Source organism: Diadema antillarum, unplaced genomic scaffold (assembly GCF_040938485.1).
Source record: "Diadema antillarum isolate AM-2024a unplaced genomic scaffold, OU_Dant_1.0 scf00000217, whole genome shotgun sequence".
NCBI lineage: Eukaryota > Metazoa > Echinodermata > Echinoidea > Diadematoida > Diadematidae > Diadema > Diadema antillarum.
The window spans coordinates 462305-489042 of record NW_027271106.1 but is presented as its reverse complement, the minus strand read 5'-3'; the positions used below and the strand labels follow the sequence as shown (position 1 = coordinate 489042).

General features: G+C 38.1%; 1 protein-coding gene across 1 annotated transcript in view; it reads right to left on the bottom strand.

The window, feature by feature from the left end:
- LOC139724497 (polypeptide N-acetylgalactosaminyltransferase 2-like) overlaps positions 1–22532 on the bottom strand; it is a 124720-nt gene extending 102188 nt beyond the window's left edge. Inside the window, exons 1-2 of the mRNA XM_071635632.1 lie at positions 21950–22532; positions 3015–3256 (exon numbers count right to left, since the gene is read on the bottom strand). Of these exons, the coding sequence (XP_071491733.1) occupies positions 3015–3256; positions 21950–22054 (347 nt within the window). The 5' untranslated portion in view covers positions 22055–22532. The remainder of the gene's footprint in view (positions 1–3014; positions 3257–21949) is intronic.
- Positions 22533–26738: the final 4206 nt, after the last annotated feature.

The window sequence follows — 26738 nt, the reverse complement described above, 5'->3', positions numbered from 1 at the left end:
CAATAAGTCAGATCATCCCTCTTTGCCAGATATTCTTACAACTCCGAAGCATCACAAGATACTTACCATCCATGACTTATCAGCAGGCCTGGGTATTTATACAGCAAACCTTTTTGTTTTCCTCCCCCCCCCCCCCCCCCCCCAAGGTACGATGGTCATGTGAATCAACGTGAACGAATCTGACATCACATTTTGGAAAAGAAGCAGATTTTCAGACTTTGCATTTTGAATTCATGCTCCACATCACACGGCAACATCAAGAAGGAAAAATAACAATAAACCCCCACCTGCCCCCATTCAATACACTCATGCATACATACATGTACACACCTACTTTCAATATTGGAACAATTGTCATATATATCAACATTAAATCAACATTTCCATTATCATCTACGTTGTAGATATAAGACGTTTTAGGGGTACATTAAAAACTTGTATTCTCGTCTGCTTAATTTCGCTTGGCAAATACGAGAGTAAATTGTACAAAATGCATATACACTGCCAATGTATTAATTCCCCATAGGCTACCGTTGTTAGTGGCCGTGCAATGCACACCGTATTTTGTCTCATCTGTTGCGCGAGTGCTACTGAGTGCCTCAACGCTTGCTACTGTACGAAGTACATGAACTCTTGTTAGAATTCACAAGCGCGCGAACATCTTGCTATATTAGGAATTGCGAGTTACTCCTTTTTTCAGCAGAGTTGACTTAGCAAAGTCTAGTACTAGAACTACAACAATACTTTTTTTGACTTCTCTAGTGGGGATGGATAATGATTCTGTTGGATGGCTCTAATTCATGGAATACCAGGAAATATTGCACTTGTTAGGTTGAATATTGCACTCATCTTTGATTCATGCAATATTGGCCTTGACCCGAGCAATATCCCCTGGTAACCCATTCAGAGCCATCAATACCGTATGTCCCCCAAAAAATTACAATGGTACCCTCCGCAACGATAACTTTAAAAATAGTGAATCAATCCAAACACAATTTCAAGGTATGAAACTATTGCCCACATCTTACAGAAAACCCCGTTCAATTTGCTTCAGTGGTCAAAGAGATATGAGGATCTTTGTAGAGCATGTCAGGAATCCCTCCCGTCCAAGTTCTGTCTATATTTGTGTTTACACATTAATTACAGTTCCAAGAGCATCCAAGGGCTTAACTTTGAAGAATCAGACTCATGACATGCTTTACAACAATCCACATTTCTCTGTGACCGCTTAACCAAATTGAATGGGGTTTTCTGCAAAATAGAGCTAAGATGTTATATTTTAAGACGTTAGCATTTAGTAGAAGTAGCATTTAGATGGTTTAATCATATTGGGTGTTATCAATGCAAAAATCCAATTGTAATTTTTTTGGGGGGACATACTGTATTTCCTATATGAATATCGACACAATGGTAATGAACAGTATGAGTTCACTTGTTGTTTTTTTAAGTCATCCTCTCAGGGGTGACAGGGGTAAACATTTCCTCGAGATCCTACGATAATGTTATGATGCTGCACATGAAAACTCTGTCATTGTAAAGCAATGGGGGGAATGCAGTAGGACAGGAACTGATAGCATCTCAGCATCACATAAAAGATGACTCATCCAGTTAAAGTGCCATTTCACACTGTGTCAAAGTTGACTGTTTATGAACAGAGTTAAATTTGACAAACAGAATGACAGAGTTTTCATCTGGGCTTAGAATGAGAATGTTTCACGGAATTGGAATTGAAAAAACTATGTTTTCAAAGCAATTTGATAATGATCTCAACCACATCACAAAATACATAGCTGTGAGGTGATGACATCAACTCACAATTCTCAAACCGGCTTAGGCACCAAAAAAAGACAAATCTTCATCATACTTGTTTTCATTTTTTACTCAATAAGTCAGCAACTACCCTTCTTTCATAAAGTCACTATTGCCAAGTTACAGCAGTGCACTACAATATTTTTCACAGATTTTCTCTTCGATTTCATTAATGGAAACAGTGATGATTTGTCATGTATAAATGGTCAATGGTATACTTGTGAGGCTACATTATGATGTGTGACATCATCACCTCAATAAAGTTGTGTACTGTAAAGAGATATATTTTTGTGACATGAACTTTTCATGAATTGGAGCCGACGGCCTTTTTCGCGGCATAAAATTTTCGCAAATTGCCAAATGCATTTTAGTGTAGACAAAAACTTTCGCATACATTTTAATTTCACAAATCTTGGCTCTCGCGGAATTAGCGAAATCAAAATGCACATGAATACTTCTGGTTTTACGATACCCAGTAGTTCGTGGTGAGCCAGCTAATGCCACAGTTTTGTGACAAGTGAAACTTTAACATTTCAGAACTTCCTTTTTCTGTGTGTGGGGTTTTTTTTTAGGCACTATTCTGATGAAACCTTTTCAATTCTGCTTGCTTGGTTTTACTTCAACCCTTCATGTTAACTTGAAAAAGGTGTGAAATTTAAACACTTAATCATTAATTGTGTAGATCATATATAATTCTGTTTTTTTGAAGCTTAGAGTCACTACAGGCTACCTACACACTAAACAGATTATTCCTTACAAAATCAACAACCCTTTTTCATTCTTATCAAATGAGAATAATTCTTGTTGCATTGTTAGTTAAGACTAATCATGGAACGAGAGTGTACAGACAATTTAGACATGCCATGACGACAAGCTTATCACTTGTAGATTTCTACATCTCCATTAGATTTCAACATCTCACATCATACACAGCAAAGACAAGATAATTTTAAGTTTCAATATCTTGCAAAGAAGATTTCTCATACAATTAACGAAAATATATCTATCAACAGATGTAAGAATCAATCGGAAAACTTTGTGAACTCTCCAATTTACTTGCTTTGACCACTCCCTCAAAAGCATGCAGTGAAATAATTGCTCATGTCATGAATCTCCCTTTAAAATGCATAGAGCGTGGCACATCCTTCACGAGTATGCTACTGCATGGCATGAGATCGTGATCACATTCTGAAGTGTTTACTTACAGAGCATTCCTTGTGTCTGGAACATCTCTATCCATTGGCAGCTTATCACTCTCTACTTGGTTGAATTTATTTCTCGCGTAGGCATCACCGCCGGGCCTCACTTTTGTTTTCTCAATGTATGACGTGGCGTCAAATAATCGCCACGATTTGTCCTTTTCGAGCACTAAATCTGGACTGTTGATGTCGCCTAAGTGTGCAGGTATATCGGCAGCATCGAATTTCAGTCTCCCTTTTCTTGAGTTCTGGAAGAGAAAAAAATGGGGAGAATGGAAGATGGAGTCAGATACTGACGTGACATTTGATATTTCTCAACAAGAAAGTGAAAAGATAGGTAGGCCTAATTGGGAAAGTTTGCAGCGAACTGTCAAGATATTCTGTACCGCTGGTACTCATCTAGGTTCTTCTTCTACCATCTCTTCCTCCCCCCCCCCCCCCCCCCCCCCACATCCACATCTCCTAGCAGTCTAAACAAACGATTCCAATTTTATTTACACTTTCTTCAAACAGATATTATTACTAATGGAGCTCTGACATGAAACATATCCTCGTATGCAATGCTTGATTTACAGTGCTGCTCATAGCCATGACTTTATTCATCATCAGAAACAAAAATATCCAGGAAAAATAAAAGAAATAGTACAAATACCAGGGTTTTGTTTTTGATAATTATGTTCTCACAACAGTAACCCCCCCCCCAAAAAAAAAAAAAAAAAAAAACACTACTTCAGAAGAAAACATACAAAAAAGTACAATATTTCCTTGTAAACTGCTCTGCTTTAATACATTAGATTCAGATGGCTAGACTTGTAGAGGATCCATACTGTAAATCAATGCCGTTATCGTACACATATGGTTCACATAGGAAGTAGTTCGAGTGCAACCAACAACCGCAGAATAACACATTAGGACAGCGGCAATCTTGTTAAATTACTCGGACTGCCTTGTCACGCTGGGAAGCACCCCGGAGTCTAGCCCCGTCTGGGAAGACTGCCGGAGGGAGTCAGAAGCACTGGCCTTCACGCACAGCTGTTCATTGTGTACGGGTCTTAGTTCGAGCCAAATGCGATAAAGGGAGGAAAGGGGACAAATAATCCACCGGTCTTTCTGAACAGGTGAATTTCACATGCAGGCAGGTCCATTGCTAAGGAAAGGGTTTTGATTGTGCGTGCAAAACCTTAGCATCCAAAAAAAAAGACTTGTCTAAAAAAAGAGATAGGATGTACAGAGGATGACAAGGGAATAAAATGTTGAGAGCTCTGTGATGTACAAACAGCTCTAGTTTAACCTTTAATAGAAATAGTTCCAAAGTTAAACTTGTGCACCCAATCTAACTAATCCACTCTGTCCTGTGCAGCATTTGCATAATGACCGTCCAGCCAATGGTACTAGTACTTGAAATAACTATGATACTCTCATGCTGTATGGAAGGATAGTTCCTAACATTGAAGCTGTGGTCTCAAACTGTCGAAATGATTTTTGTTTCTTTCTCAACTTGATATGCCACTGAGTTAAGTGCTACCAGCATTTTATAATTGGGTCATTTTATCATCTACTCAATACAGTGTATATGAATTAGCAAAATATTATATCAGAATCTGAACAATTGTGACTCACAGCACACACAGCTCATCAGTAACTTGTTTTGATAATACCAGTTTAAAGATAATAATGAATCAACATACATGTACAAAGATATCCATATTAGCAGAACAAATTTCACTAACTGTTACATTGATGGAGAACCTGTTCTTTTTTCTTTCTTTCTTTCTTTCTTTCTTTCTTTCTTTCTTTCTTTCTTTCTTTCTTTCTTTCTTTCTTTCTTTCTTTCTTTCTTTCTTTCTTTCTTTCTTTCTTTCTTTCTTTCTTTCTTTCTTTCTTTCTTTCTTTCTTTCTTTCTTTCTTTCTTTGCTGTCTTTTTTAAAGGCTGCTGGGCAATTTTCCACATTTGAGGTACATGTATCCCATGTACATTTGTACCTCTGGCCCATATGACCATGATGGAATACACAATGTAAAGCCAACCATGCGCACATGAGGGAGTGGAGGCTTTCATTTTGGCATCTGATCGCACCGCACTCCACTCTGGGCCTTGGAGCGGACAGGTGGTGAAATTTCGTCTCCGCGCTTGCAGACCTTTCGGGTCCGAGGTGCGGGCAGTAATGAGCGCATGTTCTACATCAGCAACAGTGCCGGATCTAGCCACGGGCACATTAAGTTTAATTTTCCTCCGTCCATCTCCGTCGCCCGAAGAAGACGTGTCCCACTCTGTGGCTGCTCTCTGGTCTCAACAATCAGTGTGCATCAGCTACTTGGAGGACAATACCAGCAGCATGATCTTTTATTTATTTTTTAACTTACAGTAGAATGTAACATCTGGACAAATATCTCCATGTAATGTTTGATACAAAGGAGTTATACACGTACATAATGGATTATTTCTTAAAGGGATCGTATAGTTTTGGTTGAGGCCTAATTTCAAGTTTCTAGCATTTTTTGGTGAGATAATGAGAAACCTCTCATGTAATTTGAAAGAGCATGTAATTCCATGAGGAATTCAACGTTTATTTGATGAAAATTGGTCTTGAAATGAGTGAGATATCCAAAATAGAGCAATTCTAATAAAGTGGGGGACCCACACTTTATTACGATCGCTTTGTTTTAGGATGTTTCAGTCATTCCAAACCCGATTTTCATCTAATAAACTTTGAATTCCTCTTAAAATGGTATGCTCTGTACTATTTCATTGGTGTTGTCTTGGCATCCCGCAAAAACTTAAAAGCCCAATTCTGATCTCCACCAATACTGTACCATGCCTTTAATCTTAATGTATACTTGCTTTTATTGTTACTTGGCATAACACGTACTGTACAATGTACACGTACAGTGTATGACATACTGTAAGTCAATCAACGAATGAATTCCTTTACATCAGATACTGACTGCTATTACAAAAACAAATTTTGCCACCAGTTTCAAGGCTTTGTGTACAAATACTACAAACCTCTAGAATTCACAAGACATTGACATAAAAAGCGAAAAATGTAACTGATGCTGTTTTTCAATATACACATATGTTGTGTGCACAAAAGACCTGTGTATCTAGCCCTCAACAAGGCAGCACCCTTCACCTTCATGGCACTCCACCTGAGGCACACGGTAGGATTAAAGGATGTGTACAGTTCTGGTCGAGGTGAGGATTTAGCTTTTAACGTTTTGCAAGAAATTCAGAAACCACTCTATGAAATGTCAAAGAGCATGCAATTCTAAGGGGTATCAAAAGTTTATTTGATGAAAATCGGTTTTAAAATGGCTGAGATATCCAAAAACAAGGTGAAACACAGAGATCCTAATAAAAGGCGTGGCCTGTAGTCTTTTATTATTATCACTTTTTTGGATATCTCGGCCATTTGAAAACCAATTTTCATCAAATAAACGTTGAATCCATCTTAAAATTACATCCTCTTTCATATTTCATAAGAGGTTTCTCATTATCTCACTTAGGAATGTTCAAAACATGAATCCCCACCTCAACCTCAGTACTGTACAGTCCCTTTAACACTGACGCAAATAAAGCTGAATACAATTTTCTGGAGATTTGCATTGCAATACATGTATCCTACAAATGAATGTACATGTAAATCTCAAGAAATCTTGTAATCGCTTCAGAATTATCACAAAAATTTGAGAAATAGCACAATAATTTGCACCTCGGAGAGTGTATGAATGTTGGAGCAAGTACAATACGCAGTTTCAACAAAGAAATTCATGTGAAAACCCATATCCACAGCATATTCTTTTTACTATTAAACATTGTGGGATTGTCGATGCAGACACTGTATGGCTACAATGTATCTGTTTTTAAAAAAAAAGATTTTTAGTCACATGACCCTTCCATTCCTGGCAAATACAAACATGAAGGACAGGTTTCACTTTCCTTTCTATCCTACACCTGTTTAGGGATGTCAAACACCTTTTAGCAGATCAACATGTCACATACAGCTGTGTGTGAACCTACGCCGTACTTGAACCCCCCCCCCCCCCCCCCAACATGAACGCTGCGATAGAATGCACATACCATGTATACTTTTTTTTTGCTTGAAGGGGATGCAAAAACTGATTCCTGCTTTTAACATCAGGTTTGTTCGTGTAAAATGTGTAGGGCTCTATTTTTGAGATTAAAAACAGTTTCAAAGTGTCACTAGGATGCCATCCATGTTCAACAGTTAGTGCCTGTTATAATTTCACTTTTCAATTACATGTATATGTTGTATACAACACCTCCCCCCCCCCCCCTTTGTTTCAGTATGCTTCCATGAACAAAAAACTCTCTTTTGGTGACAAATTTTCACAAGAGAGTACAATCTGTCATACTCTATTGAACACTCTACTCTAATTTAAAAAATTAAAAAAAATGATATGTCCCGGCTAGCTGACATGAAACGAATCAATTTAATGTAGGCCTAAGCGTAAATAAACACAAAAATTCAGCTGATTGAAGGTTCACAAATGGTGAGCATTTACCACAACATGAGCCAGGACATTGAGTCAGGGGCACACAGACAAGGGCTTTCTACTGATACACCCCTCCAACTCAGCATACTAAGCACATTCATGTAAGCTTATAACATACAAGGCTGTACAATGTGTGTACATACCAGTGTACAAGATTCCAAATAACTGAGTACGTGGTATGTACAGGCAGGAAACGCCAATCAAATGATGGCTGAGTTCACACATGGCAATAATATCTGCAAGTTCACCACACAATAGTGAAAATTATATCCCTCACAAATTGCTTCTCGTCCTCTGATTGGTCGAGAGCACTGTAAACAACAAAACATCATTCTACCATACTGTACAAATGACTATACCCCCTAGGGAAATGGTAAAAACTATACCACGCTGGTGATTTTCGCGCCTTTTTTGCTTCGCGTCGCGACGCGAAATATTTCACGCGTAAATGAATGGGTATCGCAGCACCTTCGCTTCGCGAGAGATTTCATGTACAAATGAATGGGTATCGCGGCGCCTTCACTTCGCGAGAACCACAAGGCACGCATTCACTCAATACGTGTAACGTTAGAGAGACTCAAGGAGACTCTTATAAAGCCCTCATTCTACCTAAAAAGATGATCATGGCATTGTATTACGTTACAACAGAGTAGGCGATATCGTAGATCTATAATTAGACAACAACAATAAGCAAGCTAGGGCTCTTCGACGTACTGTAGGCCTAGATCTACAATGTATTCTAATATCTATTAACGTTGGTTAGGCCTCATTTGGCCCTGGTTTTGAAGATGCATGTCGTGACTCGTAGAGATTATACAATAGAAGATCGTTCAAAGGATTTGGTGCAATGTATGAGAAAGTATGATCCCCTAACTACGGTATGCTAGATTTGGGGTAGTGTCTATGCCTATATCCCAGTGTAGGACTGTCTAATTTTGGGGAGTGACCCACCCAAAAGATGTTGACAAACTGCAGTAGATAGTAGGCCTAGGCCTGCTTATGCCATTATTTCTAATGTTAGCGCAAGTTAGATATAGTTAAGCATAGCGTTATGGTCGTTAGTTCTACCTGTTTAACAGTAGACCCTAGTTACCGTAATCTCATCCTAATAATTATTTTATAGAGTGTCTATAAACGAGTTAGAGTCTAATGTTAGCTGTTTACCGTACGTTAGAACACGAATCACACGAATTTACAGTGGCACTCGATGCTTTTAACTGCTAGAATTTTTCCAGTGCCTAATCTAACCTTAGACTCGCTGGGGAATGCTATCCAAATTTACAATGTATACTTGCATTTTTAACAGGAAATGATAGTCCATATTCATGTACAGACAGCTAGAAAGACAACAGAAAACACAATCAACTGCAGCTCACAGTCACGGTCACATCGTTGATCAGCTCGAGCACGCACATCACCGGCACCAACGTACGTACTTGTTGACAGATCGGATACTAGTGGGCGTATTGCATGTATGAAGCGCGTAGTGAGTTTGCAGTTTGCGCATGTTTACCAGTACTAGTACGTTGTACAGCAATGCACCGAGTACACTTTAGCGGCTGAGCGCGCAGTTGTCTCTTCATAGTACGCGTACGCGCTGCCCTCCTGCTGAACTGCTTTCTTCCCGAGCGAGAATGACTTGTCAATCTTCTTGAAAAGAGTAAAGCAAGATGCCCTAAAAAAGGAGGTAAATTACAGAATACCAGCAGTCGAATACTCTTAAATTCATTGGGAGGGATATAAAACAAATATACCAGGCCAATTTTTCGAGGCACCGGTTGAAACTATGTGCCTTCGGTGACTTCAGTAGCACTATTTTCTTCGGGGCTGCGCCCCTCAGAAAATAGTGCTACTGAAGTCACCTCATGCGCATAGTTTCAACCAGAGCCTCTCAGGCCTGGTATATTTGTATACTACAAGTGTATTTCAGGCTGTTTCTACAGCTGTACAATGACCATAATATAAGATTATAAATCTTGATGAATTGTTCCCCACAAGTTCTCTGTTTGCATCAAAAAGAACAACACCCCTCCTGTTCGTAAATAATCAGAATTATAAAGCCATCCTACTACCCTATATGACTACCTATGTACATGATATTAATCATAAAATATGCAACTGCTGAACTTTGCACTTGTATCTGATCCAGAGGTCACATTCACCTGAAAATTCAACCAAAATATTCCAATGGCGACAAATAAGACCAAGACTTTAAGATCTTCATTCATGCTCTGCACAGTGGGAACTCCTACAGAAGTAGAAAGATAATCTAACATTTTACTTCAGTTATCTCCCTACCTCATTCCTATGTGATATAGATGCTCTTGTGACCAACTGCCATAACACAAGTATCAGGTTAAAAGAAAAAAGAAAAAGGAGAAGAAGACAATAAACACACCCAACACTTTTCCAAGCCTAGTAAACACAAATCTCCAGACACGGGGCAAATGATGTGCGGGTCATGAGGGTCAAATCAGCTAAAAACATGTAGGCTGTACTACCAGAAGTACAATCATATTACACTTGTAACGTGCTCAAAACTTGCCTCCATCTTGAGCAAAGGCTGGAATTCCACAGTATTAGATCCAGGGTGGTCCAAGAGGGGGTTTTGCAGCGTGTATAAAGTTTTCTACAGGACATCCTGATAAGCATGCTACACTGTACATCCAACATCCCATGCCCAAAACAGACAACATGCTGGAAAAAAAACAAACAAACAAACAAAAGACTTCCAACAGAAACCTACACAAATTTGCCTTCAGAGTTTGAATCCCAGGTTGGGACTTTTTAAATGCATAATGTTGAAATGAAGTAATATGGAACACCAAGCTAAGTACAATTGTACTGCAGTCTGGCATATCAATAATAAGTCTGAAATGCAGTGTGTATCACCACAAACATGGCTGTTTCTCCAATAACAGCACTGCAGTGCTAGCAAACAATTTTGACCCTTTTTATAGTACATACAAATAATTATGACACATTATTTGTACAGTATTGGAAGTACATTATACATACTATGGAAAAGGAAACAGATACAACGTTGTACAACTGATAAGTTATATACTGACAGGATCTTCATATGGTAGAGTTATCAACTGAAACCGGTCTCTACATATCTGTCAAGCAGACAAAAATGATATTTAACTCTATACAAATGATATCTGTACATGTACAATTGTACACTTGTACATACATGTATCATTACAGGGCTTTTGGTGTATTATTTGCTTACATAAATATTCGATTACATACAACTGTATATGTGCATGCTTGCTTGGTGAGTCTACATGTATATTTAAAGGTCCAGTTCAAATACCTTTGGGAGCAGTGATTTAAAAAATGTTCAAGATATCACTTTTGATGCATATGTGCAGATCAGTTGTATCACAAAACATCCCACCATATGAAATTGTTTTGCAATAAAGCCTAAAATATAAGGAAATATCACTATTTTTCTCATTAAACCATAACTGTAGACGGTTTAGTCTGGAAACATTTCTATTATAACTATTGTTTACGTTTTGTATATCTACCAATACTTAACATTGATTATACTGGTTTAAATTTTTACACTGGTTGTTTCTATCCCTAACTCACATTTTACAACTTTTTGAAGCACTAATGCTGGGTTTTTGTTTCTTCTGCAAATGGTAAATTATGCCTTTAATCAACAAAATTACTTTGCTTCTCTTATACACCGACATACAAATGTTCAAAAGAGTGAAACAAGAAATTAAATACAAGATAACAAAATTAAACTGTAAAATACTGTTCAAGCTGACAGAGAAGCATAGACAGTGTGATAATTGTTTTTAAAAAAAATCGATGACAGGCTCTCCTAGACAAGAACTCTACACGGCATAATATCTCTATGGGATGCAATTCTCATCATCCCATGATGACATTTCCTGGAAATATGAGCTCCCAGGGAGATCTGTGCTCACAGCTCCTGCTACACACAACACCTGATCATGAGAAACCTCACTAGCATTAAATGGTGCAAAACATTTCTGTGAAGTGACTATAAGGATGATTATATGGTTATATTTAGACTTACTGAATAAAGACCAGGCAGTTGAGAGTTTGGGACACATGGAGAGATCAATATTTCATGATAACTTGCAAACAATGCAGATCTTAAATACTTTAGCAAACAATTTGGACTAATATTCTACAAGTGTGATATATTCAAAGTATTGCAAGTGTGATATTCTAAGTATTGCATAAGACCAAAAAATGGAGGCTTTAAGTTCATCCAACTTGTAAGTTCAATGTAGATAAAGAGGAAATCAGAGGGAGGAAGTCTCATCAAATTACTGATAAGGTAAAAGAAAATAAGTTATGGAATCCTTGGATGCCCGCACTGACATTTGTAAAAATGACAACTGACAACTACAAACAGGTAGATGATGTTGCCTCACAACTCATACATGTTGGACTTGCACATCTTTCTAATCATAAATTTCCTCTCGAGAGGGAATGTAGAAAGTCATAAGTCCTCGGAGTCGGATAATTGAAAGAGTTGTAATGATATACATAATGTATAAATTACTTCATATTTTACATTCTATTGCCTTTAAATATTGGAAAAAGAAATTTGAATATTTTTTTGTGAACAGCCTTCTCTTCTCTCCCCAACAGAATTTTGAAACTGTCACTGTTCTGCTTGTCTAACAATCTTCGTGTGTTTTTGTTTTTTGTTTTTTGTTTTTTTCAAGAAAGCCACCTTCATCATGGAATGGCAGCTTCACCAAAAAACTGTGAGGGAGGGATTCACAGAAATAGGTAGTGAAGTTTGTGCGTACACTACAGGTCAGAGTTCACGAGTGGTAGGAACCAGAGAGCAGAGGGTCTGTAATGTCATGCCATGTATCCAACAATTTGCAGCCCACTTCCCTCCACCCCCCCCCCCCCCCCCCCTCCAGAGGAAAGGGGAGCACACTGGTACAAAATTGCTCGAAATGACAAGAGACAGGAGGATTTTTGTGGAGGCCATCAGATGATGCCATCCTCTCTGGAGGACAGAACACTTCCACGGGAAGAAATCACAGAGCGTCGATCCCAACTGACATGACATTTAGATTAAAGGGCACTAGACACCTTTTCATGTTTGCTAATGGTAGCTTTCACTAGGCCTGACATGGAATAAGCGCCTCACCATAAATCAACAGCCATTTTGATATGAAGTACACAGTCATGACTGGCACATCTAAAAAAGAAAAAGAAAAAGAAAATTATCCAAATTTGAGGGGGGGGGGGGGAGAGATTTTTGTATATGATACCTAGCACTTCATCTTTACAGATCAACTTAGTATGGATGAGGCTTATGTGAGAGTTTATCATTTAAAGAAAACAAAATATTGCTCCTACACTGTATGTTAATATTTTCAAACCTACTGTCCTGCTCTCAAAAACTGGATAGAATATCAGCAGCACCCCTCCCCCCCCCCCAAAAAAAAAGAGGATATGATAATGATATAGAGTCTACCATGCTGGAGGAAACACGGTTACCAGAGGGGAAAAAAAAGGGGGGTTCCAACACATTTGATGCTGTAAGGCGAATTAACTGGTTACATTTTTGATCTAGTTCAATTCGATTCTTAGACTAAATTTCTTACCTTGAGCTATGATGTACACACTCGAAAAGATAAGAAAAATAATACACGTGTATGATGCAATGTTTCCAATTTTATCAATGAACCGTTCTGATACTATTGGTCAATATGAACCAAGGAACCAGGTGTGCGTATGGGGGGGGGGGGGGGGTGGAGGGAGGAAGGGGGGTCTCATTCCTCCCAGAACCCATCAGTTAATATCATGAATGATGGCCCAAAGACTGCGGGTACAGTACCTCTGCACCCAAGCATTCATAACACTGTGCAGACAGGCAGGAAACTATCGCAGTGAGTCGCATTATGAGATGGCTGGATGATTATGACCTTCAATTCTAAACGGAAAGCTCTGCACTGCCGATTAGCATGAACATGAGCGGAGAAGAATATTTTGCATCTCATGAGTATCTTGACGTTTTGATAGGTGAGTCACCATATTGCACTCAGAAGGAACCATCAAGTTCTAAGTGGGTCTTAAAGGTCCGCAGAGATCAAGAATGTCTTACGCGATTTGTCCTCTTGCACATCATCATGGGAAATTTTCTTTTAACTGATTTTGATTTTTGCACTAATTTTCGGTAATTTTGAATAAGGAACAAGATACAGAGAAAGAAAAGAAAAACTGTACACTGGGAATGCCCCTCGAAATTATGTAAGTGTACATACCAAACTTGGAACCATTGTACTCATGTACAAAATGTATGTATGTAGTGCCCTGTGACATACACAATGTAACTCTCAAGGAGGCAAAAAGCATACAACAAGTGCTAGTGTGCAGTGTGCATACAAAGTACATGTAGATTTATGCTTGAAATACAGTTTTGATTTACTCACAAACTTTGATATTTTCGACGACTTTTTCTTTTTAATGATACACATAATAGTAATTCTCCCTCCAGCAGTGTAGTGATGATGGAAGAGGAGATTCCATCACGAATTCTGACACTGGAGAATTGTCAGAAAGCTTTGACAATGGGATATCCTCCCATTTAATACCAGTATGAGAGTTGGAGGTCAGGCTCTACCGCTTTGAGCCAGAAGCTGATGCAGCTGCTGGAGACGAGGAGGATGACAGTCCTGACTTTTTTTTCGATTTAACATTGCACAAATACATTAAAATAAACGTACAGCCCTATCAGCATGAACCAAAGAATGAAAATGATAAAGCTCGAGCTAAGTTACAGGTAGCCTTTGAGTAATTAAAGCGCAAGAGTTACCGTGTGCTGTTCATTCAAATTATTGTATTTTATAAAGCCCTTGATTCACAAGTTATATTCGTTCTTTTTCTTATATTTTTGGACTTTCTTTTGGGCCAAGTAAAATCATGTTCGGGCAAGTGTTTTGCAACATATTTCAAATCTGCTTGCCCAACCGGCAAGTGGCAAAAAATAAGTCATGTAGCACCCTGCTATATCAGCCAATCAAATAGGAGTTGCTGAGGTACATTGTAATAATGTTTGAAAGTAACAACAGGTTATGACACATTCTCCAGGCTTCATCAGAATCTATCAGGCAAGACTCATTATAGTGAGAAGATAGTCAAGTCATTTGTACAAAAACTATAAACTTAAAAACCATTTTCTTATATTTTTTTAACCTATAATTTTACCTACAATTTACCTACACTGTACAATGTAGTACTACAATGTTGTAGTATGAGAGATGTACTGTAATATCAAAATTCTATCTCTTAGAGTAATTATACAATGTAGAGTACATAATATGTAGGTCACCACCTCCTTACAATTTCTTAAACTTCAAAATTGCACTTCGCAAGTTCCCCAAACAGTATTGTTACTTGTAAAGGACCTGTGAAGAATAATATGTACAGTATGTACACTGTATGCAATCACAGTACAACTGCTGAAATAGATGGTGTTGTAAATGGTGTATGGCCGGGTTAATAACAGGATTGGACCTCAGACGCCCATCACAGCACTCAACGTCAATATTTACACCAGAGGCAGTCTATCTGCGCCCAAAATGGCCGATGATTAAAGTGGTAGTGATAATACGACATGTGATTGAGGCGGTTTTATTGATAGTGAATGTCTCTTCCGCACAACATGTACAATGTGCCCACTACTGCTCACTGCCATTGGCAAAGCACAGCAGGAGGGCATGTACAATTTGTATCTTGTCCCAAGAGAGCAAAGGTGACTGTATATCTTTTAGGCTCCTACACTGTACCTGTAACAGTTGAAGTAGAAGTGCAAGTACATACAATTGTATAAAAATTATATTTTGATAATAATAATAATAATAATAATAATAATAATAATAATAATAATAACAGCAACATTATTATTAATATTATCATTATTATCATTATTATTATCATCATCATCATCATCATCATCATCATCATCATCATCATCAAAAGATACAATTGTAACCAATGATAATAACAATAATGACACTACACTTGTGCCCAGGAGAACGACACGAATGCACGCATATTCATAGGCCTCGCCAGTATTCACATCGTTCTCTCAGGCGCACAATGGTGGTAATAACAACAATAAAAAGGAAACTACATGTATGAAATAACAAAGAAAACAAGTAAAACAATGCCTTAACACAACATTCAATTGGAGTACACAGCCTGCTTCATAAACTGGTTCAGCAATAATTTACAAAGAAAGTTTCAAAGAAAGTTTTGACACAATTTTATCTCTTCTACATGTAAAGTATACAGATGACTGTACCAAAGTTTTATCTGAAATGAATAGAATTATGACAATTAAATCTTCTCTGCTAGAATTTTTCAGCATCTTTAAACTATTTTCCGATCATAAACTTGTAATTTGATATCAATAAATAGAGTCTATCCACTATGACTCATATCTTAACATTTTCTGTATTAAAAAAAAAACTGTGCATGCAAGAAATGTCAAATCAATAAATTTCAAATCACAATAATGTTATACACACACAATTACATTATTGTAAAGTTGATGAGTCAAACACATCATTTTTTACTGTGAAATTTGCTTGTTTTGTTCTGGTCTCAAACTACGTGACTGACATAATTTCTTTTCTTTTTTTCTGGCACTTTTTGCCTCATTGCACATGGTGCCAGTAGTTTTATTCCTGCTATACATGTGTACCCGTATGAAATGTTCATGTACATTTTGTACATGTACATCTGTATAGTTGAATGTGTACAGAGTAAGTGTGTTTACTTTATCGTGTACTCTGTTGTATTCAAACATACACACATGACTACACCGTTGTATGCATCATATCTAGTTAAGCATGCCTGAAATAGAGAGATGATAACTAACTGTTCCTAGTAATAATTTCTGAATCATGCACAAAAACCACAGTAATCGGCTCCTGGGCATGCATCCACTGCCTGTCTGACATCTCTGCTGGGTTCATTGATCCGACATCCAACACCATGGCAACAGTTGACGCATAAAAGAAACTACACGTGTAGAATTAAGCATGAAAGTGTGCTGCCAGCAGAAAAATAACAATTGACATTGAAATGTTTTTTTTTTTTTTGTGCCTGCATCCCATTGCATCTGGTGGGTTACTAAAATTGTTGTAAAGTGAAATCAATGTCCTCTATTGAAGACCACAGATTGTTGGGAGAGGGGTTAGAATAAACTCTGTGTTATTCTAAAATTATAAATATCAACGAAGCATGAAGTGCACGTTTCCTATAAATCAACACAATTTTTTTTTTTCACTGTTCCTCTAACAAGTGATACTGTCAGGACCCTTTGCTAAGAAGTTGAAATCATCTTCATTTGGAAAATTGATCTCATTCATTCAATGTGATTACCCTGCCCGTGACAAAAACATTTATGAGAGTTGACCATTTATGATGTAGTTACAATATGTGTATATATACAAAGAACGCTATTACAAGTAATCACGCCAAGCAAGCTGTTCCTCATTCCCTACAATTGTATCTGCTGTGCCCACATACACGTACTGTATTACATTTACAATACAAACTTGTCGAGTATATATTAACAGGGGTCGCACTTAACTTTTTTTTAAACTAGCCAGGCGGACTACTTAGAATCAATTTTGACACTGAAGCAATATTTTGGCTAGCCAGACGGACTAGTAACTTAAGAATTTTATGATTTTTAGCTAGTCCGACGTGATTTCGGGAGGCCAATGGCCAGCGGACCATCGCTAATTTCGAACCCTGATTATTATAAACTGTGTATTGATGGCAAAACCAAGTTTTTCTGCAAGATTGATCCTGTTATTCTTGACAAACAAGAGCATTTTTTTTTCAATTTGATTTTGCTATTTCGCCCAAACTGCAAAATGACAACAAACAGTAAACCATGGTCAGGGTTTATTTCCTATCCTTTTCTAGTCCTGAATTCATGTATGGTTTGAAGTGAAAATACTAAATATTACTTTCATAATATTTGAAGAATGCAAAAAAAAAAAACATTCTGTTCAGAAAATTTACATTGACATTTCAAAGGTGACCAAACAAATAATTACAGTGCAACTCAAAGTAAAGACAAAATGTACATTGTCTGAAATTGTATCGATAATTGATCACTATGCCTTGGCTTCCTAGTCCAGACAGTACTTCTACATATAATGTAATTCCTGTTTGATACATCAAAAAGGCCAAAATTAACACTTACATGGTTATATGAGTATGTTTGGTAGAATTGACCTCCTCTGTGTTTTAATACAGTATGTGTTCTAATATTTTGTTTGTTTGTTTGTTTGTTTGTCTTTAAGAGAATAAAGCAGAACTAAAGTGGAGGTGACAAAGGCAATACGTACTTGCCATGTACAGTCACCAAAGTACACTTGTATACATGTACAAGCACAAAAGTAATGTGAAAATCGTTGATACATTGTAGTACATGTAGTAAGTTCAACACTAAGAGGATACTGTATGTAACAGATAGCATTTCAGACCCAGCAATCATTCTGGTGGGAAGTGTTCTTCACACACAGGACAGTTTCCATATCCTTTAATATCCCAATTCCCAAGGTCAGGTCAAGTCAATTAGAATTGTAGTCTATCTTGCAGACTCAACTCTTTTACACTTGTAACTCTCTGACACTACAAAATTTATACACTCCTGGTGATAACTTTAATTCACTTGAATTTGGCTCACATGATGCAAGCTGTGATTTACCGTTGCAGAGATCTGTTTATTACAGTGGTCATAGTTCTCATCATAAACAAGGCACTCATTTATGAGTGCCTGCTTTCCAGTACCTCTGATATAAACTGTTCTTGTACAATGTACATGTGTATACCTTTTTAGTGTAAACATTGTAGATTTGCATTATGGTAGTGTTACACTACACATGTACAGTGTATCATCCTGTACAGATGTCTTGGGTGAATGCGACGAAAATGTAATGAAAATAGGTCTACCGGTACAGCTTCATTCTTCCTTTCATTCTTCTAGCCATGCATGTATCAATGCACAATGCCAGCTACATTTGGACCTAAATATGTATTGAATAATGACAAAGCCGGATCTCTTTCAGTTTCCAGCAAATGTGAAACACAATCCATACTATGTGTGTCATAACTGCAGCCACTTGCCTACACTTGTAGGTGGTAAGTTTTGCAACGGATACAGTTAATATACATGTACTTGTACAGTAAGTGTATTACACTTTTTGTACATTGCAGAATCCGAACTTGAGGTTTAATCAGTGACTACATGGAAAACATTATGGGATCCTTGATAGTTACAATCTAAGCTCTGGCACTGGAGTGAGCAGAAACAAATATCAAGTTGCAAGTGGGCGAGAGAGACACTATCAATCATTCTGAGTGTATACAAATAAAGATGCGTACCACAATACCTTTTAGTTTGAGTTAGACTGCTTTTGATGAAAGTTTGTTGGATACCAGGTATCCTGCTGAAACACTGTAACAGGATGCTGTTCAAAAGATCTGGATTTCACGAATATTCATAAATCTTATCATTGCTTGGTTGAAAAAACTTATGTGAGCCTAGACTAATTTTCAAAATCCTAAACACATTGGACTTCTAATGTGTTACTGGAATCCATGACCATTACAAGACAATGACATAAAGTAAGATTGTTTGTTCTTTTGATTGTTTACTTCGAGCAAACCCACTTTTGCTGGAACTTGGAGGTTAATGAGACACCAAGATAGCAAATCTCAAACCAGCAACAAAGTCAAGTCCATTCTAAAATTGTGCCAATTAAAGACCCGGTAACGTGGGGACACCATGCCAAGAGGAGGCTGGCCCGATTAGGATTATATCAGGGAATCCTTGAGGCGAATTGTGAACAGCTTTATCACTATCTGTATTATGAGTATTCAAACATAGCCAAAAAATCTTGACTAAAGTTGAATGTTAAAGGTAGGGGATACCTTTTACAGACCTCCTAAAATGCAGCAAAACATTAGATATGAACCTCAGGGGACTTGTTTAGGCCACTGCTGAGAAATTTGGAAGTCAACAGTTATCTACAATTTGAATAATGCACAAACCTCAACTACTCAGTAGTTCTGTGTGTCAGCCACACTTAAGCCTTTTTGTTGCAGTCTTCTGTATTTTTTATCTATGATACAAATCTAAAAGTATAAGCGCTGATGTACAAATTTGTACTAACATATAGAGTGTGTGGCAAGAATGTATATAGAAATGTTTGTAAGTTTTGATGAACTTTCTTCACAAAATATACATAATGGACACACATGCAGTGCATGGGTCTGCAAAGGTAGCCTAGTAATGTACTGGAATTTACGGCGAGCCCCGAAAAAAATTCAATTCAAAATCTAACGGTCAATAAAAATGTACTAAATGTTACCTTCCACTTTCAATACTTTATTGGAGTTTCTAAAATGATGCTCTCTTCAACATACCACTGTATTTATACAACTCTTCATTTAAGGCATGCAAATGGGATTTGTGCTTCAATGCACATATTGGCTGAAGTGAAAACAAAGGCATTTCTATTCTAGCAGGTCTGTGCTACAACTTTTGTAGTTGTGGTTTCGAATGAACACAGGTAAGCAATTAATGAAGATCAATTCAATTGTTCCAATCTTCTCTCCCCATGTTTCCGAGTTTTTAAATTTTGAAAACTTTGTTTTTAAACTCTTCTTTATCTTAATAGATAAAAGTAGAGATGGGGAGTGGAGGAGGGGTATGCACAAGGTGGGGAGTGGAGAGATAAAGATGGGGAATAAAGGTGGAGGTGGAGAGTGAGAGTATGGAGGAGAGAAGGTGAGGTGGGGAGTGAAGGTGGGGAGTGGAAGTGGGGTGTGGAGGTGAGGAATGGAAGTGAGGAATGGATGGAGGCAAGGACCGAGTGGAGGTAGGGAGTACCTAGTGAGCTAGGAAGTGGCAGTGGAGCTGGGGTGTGGAGCTAGAGGCAGTGGGGAGTAGAGGTAGATGTAGATGTGGAGAGTAAAGGTAGAGTATGGAGGAGAGAAGGTGAGGTGGGGAGTGGAGGTGGGGAGTGAAGGTGGGGTGTGGAGGTGGGGTGTGGAGATGAGGATTATATCCATGGAGACAAGGTGTGATGGACAGTGGGGAGTGAGGTAGGGAGTGGGGGTGGAGGTGGGGTGTGGAGATGGGGAGCAGAGGTAGAAAGTGGAGGTGGGGAGTGGAGGTGGGGTGTGTAGCTGAAGAGTGGCACTGTACTGGAGAGCAGAGAGCTGGGGAATGGAATGGAGCTGGAGAGTGGAGGTGGGGAGGAAAATGAAGAAAACTTGACAGCAAAACTCGAGAGCTTCACAACCATGGAATTGCAAACAATTCTACCATCTATTGGGTGTCAACTCATTTCCACAAGTATTGCAGGATGCATGCAGCAAACACAATTACCAATGCACTACTCATTCATGAGTCATGACACCACCCATATCACTACAAATCATATGCAATTTTAACGTGGAGGCCTATGTACATTGTATAGCATACAGATGCATGCGTATTATCTGATGAAATTGGCCAGCCTTTGTGTTGACTTAAATCTGACAACACTCGTAAACTGTGTTATAAGGTTATACATTTTGTACTTACAGCTCTAGCTCCTATGCAGCACTTTCTTTTTGTATCTTACATAGAGGTCTAGGTTCTAGACTCGACTAATGTAATGCGTACATTGTATGTGTGTGTCATCATGGAACCTAACTGCGACAGCCGCCACACACAGTGTGGCGGCTGCGCCGTGCTCCCATTCAGATCTTCATGTTGAACAAACGGGTGCCTTTGCGGCGCTATATTTCCTTAATTTTTCAACAGAAACTACTAGGAATACTTACATGGGTCGATGAAACCTAAATGACTATCATCGGCGACTGTTTGATGCATTTCATTACTTGTGATGCACAACATGATGTCTTATAAGCAGCTCGCCGATGTTCACAGAATTCACAATCACTTGCACAAGCGCACAGAATACTTGAACTAACATAAGCGAAACTGCGGGGAAGCCGCCAGGACCACGCCTGGCGGCGCGGTCTCCGGGGCTACATGGAACCATACAGTATTTTATTAGATGTCTTGGGTTGGAGTTGGAGGGTAATGTGTGATCTGACGGCTCTGTAAACATTCAGCCACACACAGATTTTGCATGCAGCTGGCAGCTACAAGGTGTACCAGGTCTACCAGCTTCTATCGAGTACAGTACCAGTGCAGTTGTAGCTACAGTATACCACCCTGCCACTGTTTCTGGCACTGCCCCCACTGCACTGGTAAAAATTCCAGTATCATGCAAAAGGTATTTTTCAGTGTACATGGTAAGTAACTTAGTTGTAGAGTCTAGTACTAGTACCCCATATTTAGATATTCCCTAATTTCTACTCACTTTTTCGTCGGCATCGTTGTTATGAAGATACAAAATAACAACTACGATCCATGTTATCGCACCCAATAATAGGAGCCGAGACTTTCTTCGGATTAGTGCTACCATTTTGTAAAACGTTCAGGTAGGCTTCGGGTTCAAAAACGTAAATAAAGCACACTCTCTTGGCTTCCGCTCACGTCTTCCGGTATCACGATGAGTAAGCAGCAGGCCCAGTCAGGCTGTGGTTTTCTCCCTACGATCCGCACTCAAATAGAACTCTCTCGGGCTCATGATTAGCCACGAAAGCTCAAACACGCTGGCTGCTCGATAGCTGCTCCCCCGTTACTCAGCCGGCTGGAAGCTACCAAACACACGGAGCGGCTACGCACGACCGAGAACGAACGGGTCGGTGCCGGTGGGCAATGCGATAAACTGGAAGTCGCGTACCGTTTTCTTCAAGAAGAATCTGCACATTACTGTGGCGTATCAAAACATCGATATACCTTGCATGGCGACACCTGCGTATGGTGAATATCCACATAAATTTTTGTACAGGTAACTTATCGAGAGGCGGAGTAAATCATAGTCATTTTGCAGCACTTCGTTTATGCTCTCCGCAAGACCGCTACGCACACTTGAAAACTCCAATCCACGTCGTGTACCATGTACCAATACAATTCGTATGCTCGTCGTAGTAGGTACCGGTAACGTACACATCATACACGAGTACGTACATGGCCTGCGAGTCGATCGTGTACACGTACTGTAGGGATTGTGTACATACGTGGTACATGGTGCACAAGTACCAGAGTACGACCCTAAGCAGTAAGCGCCATCTACGTTTAAATCATAGTTAGTGCCGTTTGTGGTGGTGGTGCATGCCGCGTTGCGCGCATAGAGCACACCCCTACCTAGCTGAAATCTATATTGGAAATGCAAGTTACTAACTAGTACTTTAAGATGTTAGAATTACGATAAGATTCCACTTTGTATCATGAAAAGCTGCTACAATCTTATCTTTTATTGCAATCGTTTACTTAAAGTTGCAAATGGCTGTATATTAGGTTTGAATGAGCAACATAGGCCCAAGGAATTTTAAACAGAGAAAAAAGAAAAGAAAAAACCCAAAACACACACACACACACACAACAGAAACGGCACCATGGCTAACAATGTTGATGTTGACTGGCTAAGCCCTCAGAAAGGCACAAATTAGGATCCAAAGCTACAATAATTACAAGAACTTGCTTTGATATCTTACAATTAATGGACTAAAATAAATGTGGTAGCTTATTGACATTACCTGTCAGTGGTTCATAATTCATGAAAAAGTCAGATATACATGTATTGTATATTTGAAGGGTTTGTTTGCAAAAACCGATAAGTCAATTTTTGAAGATTTTGAAGTACGATCTCTGTCATAAAGTACAAAATAATACCTTTTAAATGATATATTGGTCACTACATACAAAGGTATATTTTTGAAGTTATGGTCAAAAGAAGCAACAATTTTCTTATTATTCTCTTTATTTTTCTTGACCTTTAATCGCAAATATCTCCATTTGGCAAATATGGACTTTTTTTAATTCAAGGACTCTAGTCCCAGCAATGAGATCATGTCATCTCTCTATCCATTATTTTATGATAATATATCATATATATGATATTATTTTATAATAATAATAACAATAATTATTAGTATTATTATTATTATCATTATTATTATTATTATCATTATTATCTATTTCTAAATATCTGCATGATTAAGTGATAATAAGATTATTGTACATAAACTACAGATTTAGTTGATTGTTACATGTCCAAGTTTGTTCACCTTTAGAGCTGCTCTGTGTATCAACATTTCAAACATTTTGATCGGGAGTTTTCAAAATGTGCAAGGTTGATATTTGTCCACTGCAATTACACCAGAACATAAACATGGTTATATAGCACTCTTAATACCCAAACTTAACAAAGAAATCAATGATCAAAATGTGGTCTATTGAAACTTCGAAGGAGCAAACGCAGTGATCGTCAGCATTTTACCAATAAACTACTTTCCAATAGACAGGAGGAGAGCAAAGTTTGCTTTAAATGGAACTGAATGCATAACTGGGATGGCTATTCCTACCCTAGTCGCTACAAGAAATAATTTTCTACAACAAACACACATTACTGAGAGATGCCAATGAACAAGCACAAACCAAACCAAAACACTTTGTTCACATCCACACATCAACCTTCAACTACTTCAGAAGCTTCTGCAAATACATCACAAACAGAGCAATTTCAATAGGGTAGGTTAATGTCTTTTTTGACAATTTATTTACAAAGTTGTAAAAAAACAGTGCATATGTGACATAACTTTTGTCCTTTCCAATAATCAAAGGAGTTGTTACCTCTCATCATGAAATACTGCGTCCACTTGATCCGAGTTAGTCCTTGTCAATCTGGACAAGATTTTTTTTCACATGATTTCCTCTAACAAAGAATGCACCCTAGGACAGATTAATCTGAATGAGCTGATTTTGCTATAACACACATTTCCTATAGAAGCTGCGCAAGTATACTTGGCTACTCAGGACTACCGATAGTCTTTAAAGGACAAGTTCACCTTCATAGACATGTGGGTTGAGTGAATGCAGCAATATTAATAGTAGAACACATTAGTGACAGTTTGAGGAAAATCGGACAATCCGTTAAAAAGTTATGAATTTTTGAAGTTTCTGCTCAGTCACGGCTGGATAAGAAGACTACTATAGCTTGTGATGTCACATGTGTACAATGATATAAAGAAAGAATAAAGAATATTCAACATATTTTCACTTTTCTCGCATAGCAAAAGAACATTTGACTTCCATCTTTCAGAAGGCAGGGGGAATAATATTACCCTTAACATACGTCAGTAACAAGTCGAAGAAATGTGTACATGTACTTTATCCAAAAAGTAAAGTTTTGTGAAATTCTCCTTTTATTTTCCTTATATCGTTGTACGCATGTGACATCATTCACTGTAGTAGTCTTATTATCCAGCAGTGACTGCGCAGATACTTTAAAATTTCGTAACTTTTGAACGGATTGTCGGATTTCCCCCAAACTCTCACTAATGTGTCTACTAATATTGATGCATTCACCCAACCCACATACATATGAAGATGGACTTGTCCTTTAATGAATTAAACATATCCCACATCATCATATCTGGTTACCTGAGTGATTCAAGATTACACCAAAGTGAAACTGAAAAAGCAAATCTTGTACCTTTTACTACTCCATATTCAAGTATATGATTCCACATCACAGGATATTTCATACAACGCAACAGATAGACTTGGAAATTTTGCAATACTTCTCTCAGGTGAAGTGCCTTAATTTTCATGACATTTCAGAAAATACTCCTTTCTCTAGGCATTAACATGACCAAGATGTAATCATGACCTAATCACGTTCTGGAAGATTGAATATGCTATACAGACTGAAAAGTGAAATGACTGCTAAATGTTATTGTAAAACTTGTGCAATTGTTATTTCAGTTTCTCTAGAATGGAACAGTGGTAGAACCCTTTACCTGACCACAAGAAAAAGATGGGGAGGAAATGTTCCTCACATGCATACAAACTCCCAATATACTTACAGGAACTACTGTTACAGTGGAATCTGACCAGAAACTAGTGAAAAAATAAAACCACAGGACTATCTTTGCTTGTTACAAGAACACTTTGTAATGTCCCGATTCCGCAGAATTAGAAACATGCAAAATTCCTCTTACTCGGCCCAGTGCGAAAAATTACTGGCATGAAAATATCTACTTTGACAGTACAAAACTGACTGAAATGAAAGGAACATATTGTATTTGTTATGTCCTGAGCCAATCAAGTGTTCATAGAAAGTACTTAAAACAGGTGTCATGAATAACATTTTTTTTTTTTTTTTTGGGGGGGGGGGGGGGCTTGCAACATGCAAAGTACTTTCCTATAAAGACATGTAACAGAATAGCAAGACTCTATTCCATTCTGATTAGAGTGACTTACCCTAGAAATTTGTGGATGCACTGAGTGATTTCACCATTACATAATACCAGATGGTAGTACATGTAATTCTCTTCACTTCACTTTTAACACTGCTCAAATGTGACATGGTTTAATGAGCACCGAAACAATTCAATACCACAGTATTCAGATGTTTAAACGCTGTTTCTACTCTGGCTGATAAACAAATGGACAGACCGCGGCATATCACAATAGGATTACATCTGTATTAGATGTGTCAGGCTGAGGACTTAGTACAGAATATGTATTTCCATGTGCAAAAGAAAGCACTGGAAGTATATATCCTAGTCACAAGAAGTACATTTTTATAGGTTTCATGAGCCTATTCTGGGACAGTATTGCATCCTCCAGTCATTATTTGTCAAACCATGTCACGGAGATGGATCTAACCTTATACTGAAGAGTGACACTCATTATCCTGGTAAAACATTAAAGTATTCTCCCCCTGTAATTGATTTCTCATCTAGGAAGTGCAGAAGTGCTCTGCATAAAACAGGAACTTCACAAATGAAGTCATCTGCCATATGACACTATTAAACTCAGAGAAAGTGCTGTTATAAGCTACCATAATGCAACTGAGAAGTCTTTTTTTTAATACCACATAATCTCTTTGCGGGATGTCCTGGAAGTACGGAAATGGCGATGCCTTTCTGTGTGAAGCATCCACCAATCACTTGATCTTCCACTCTGAGTGTGGCCTGAAGCTGTCTTTTTGGAAGCGAGGTCATTCATTGCCACGGCATCCCAACAGCTGGGATACT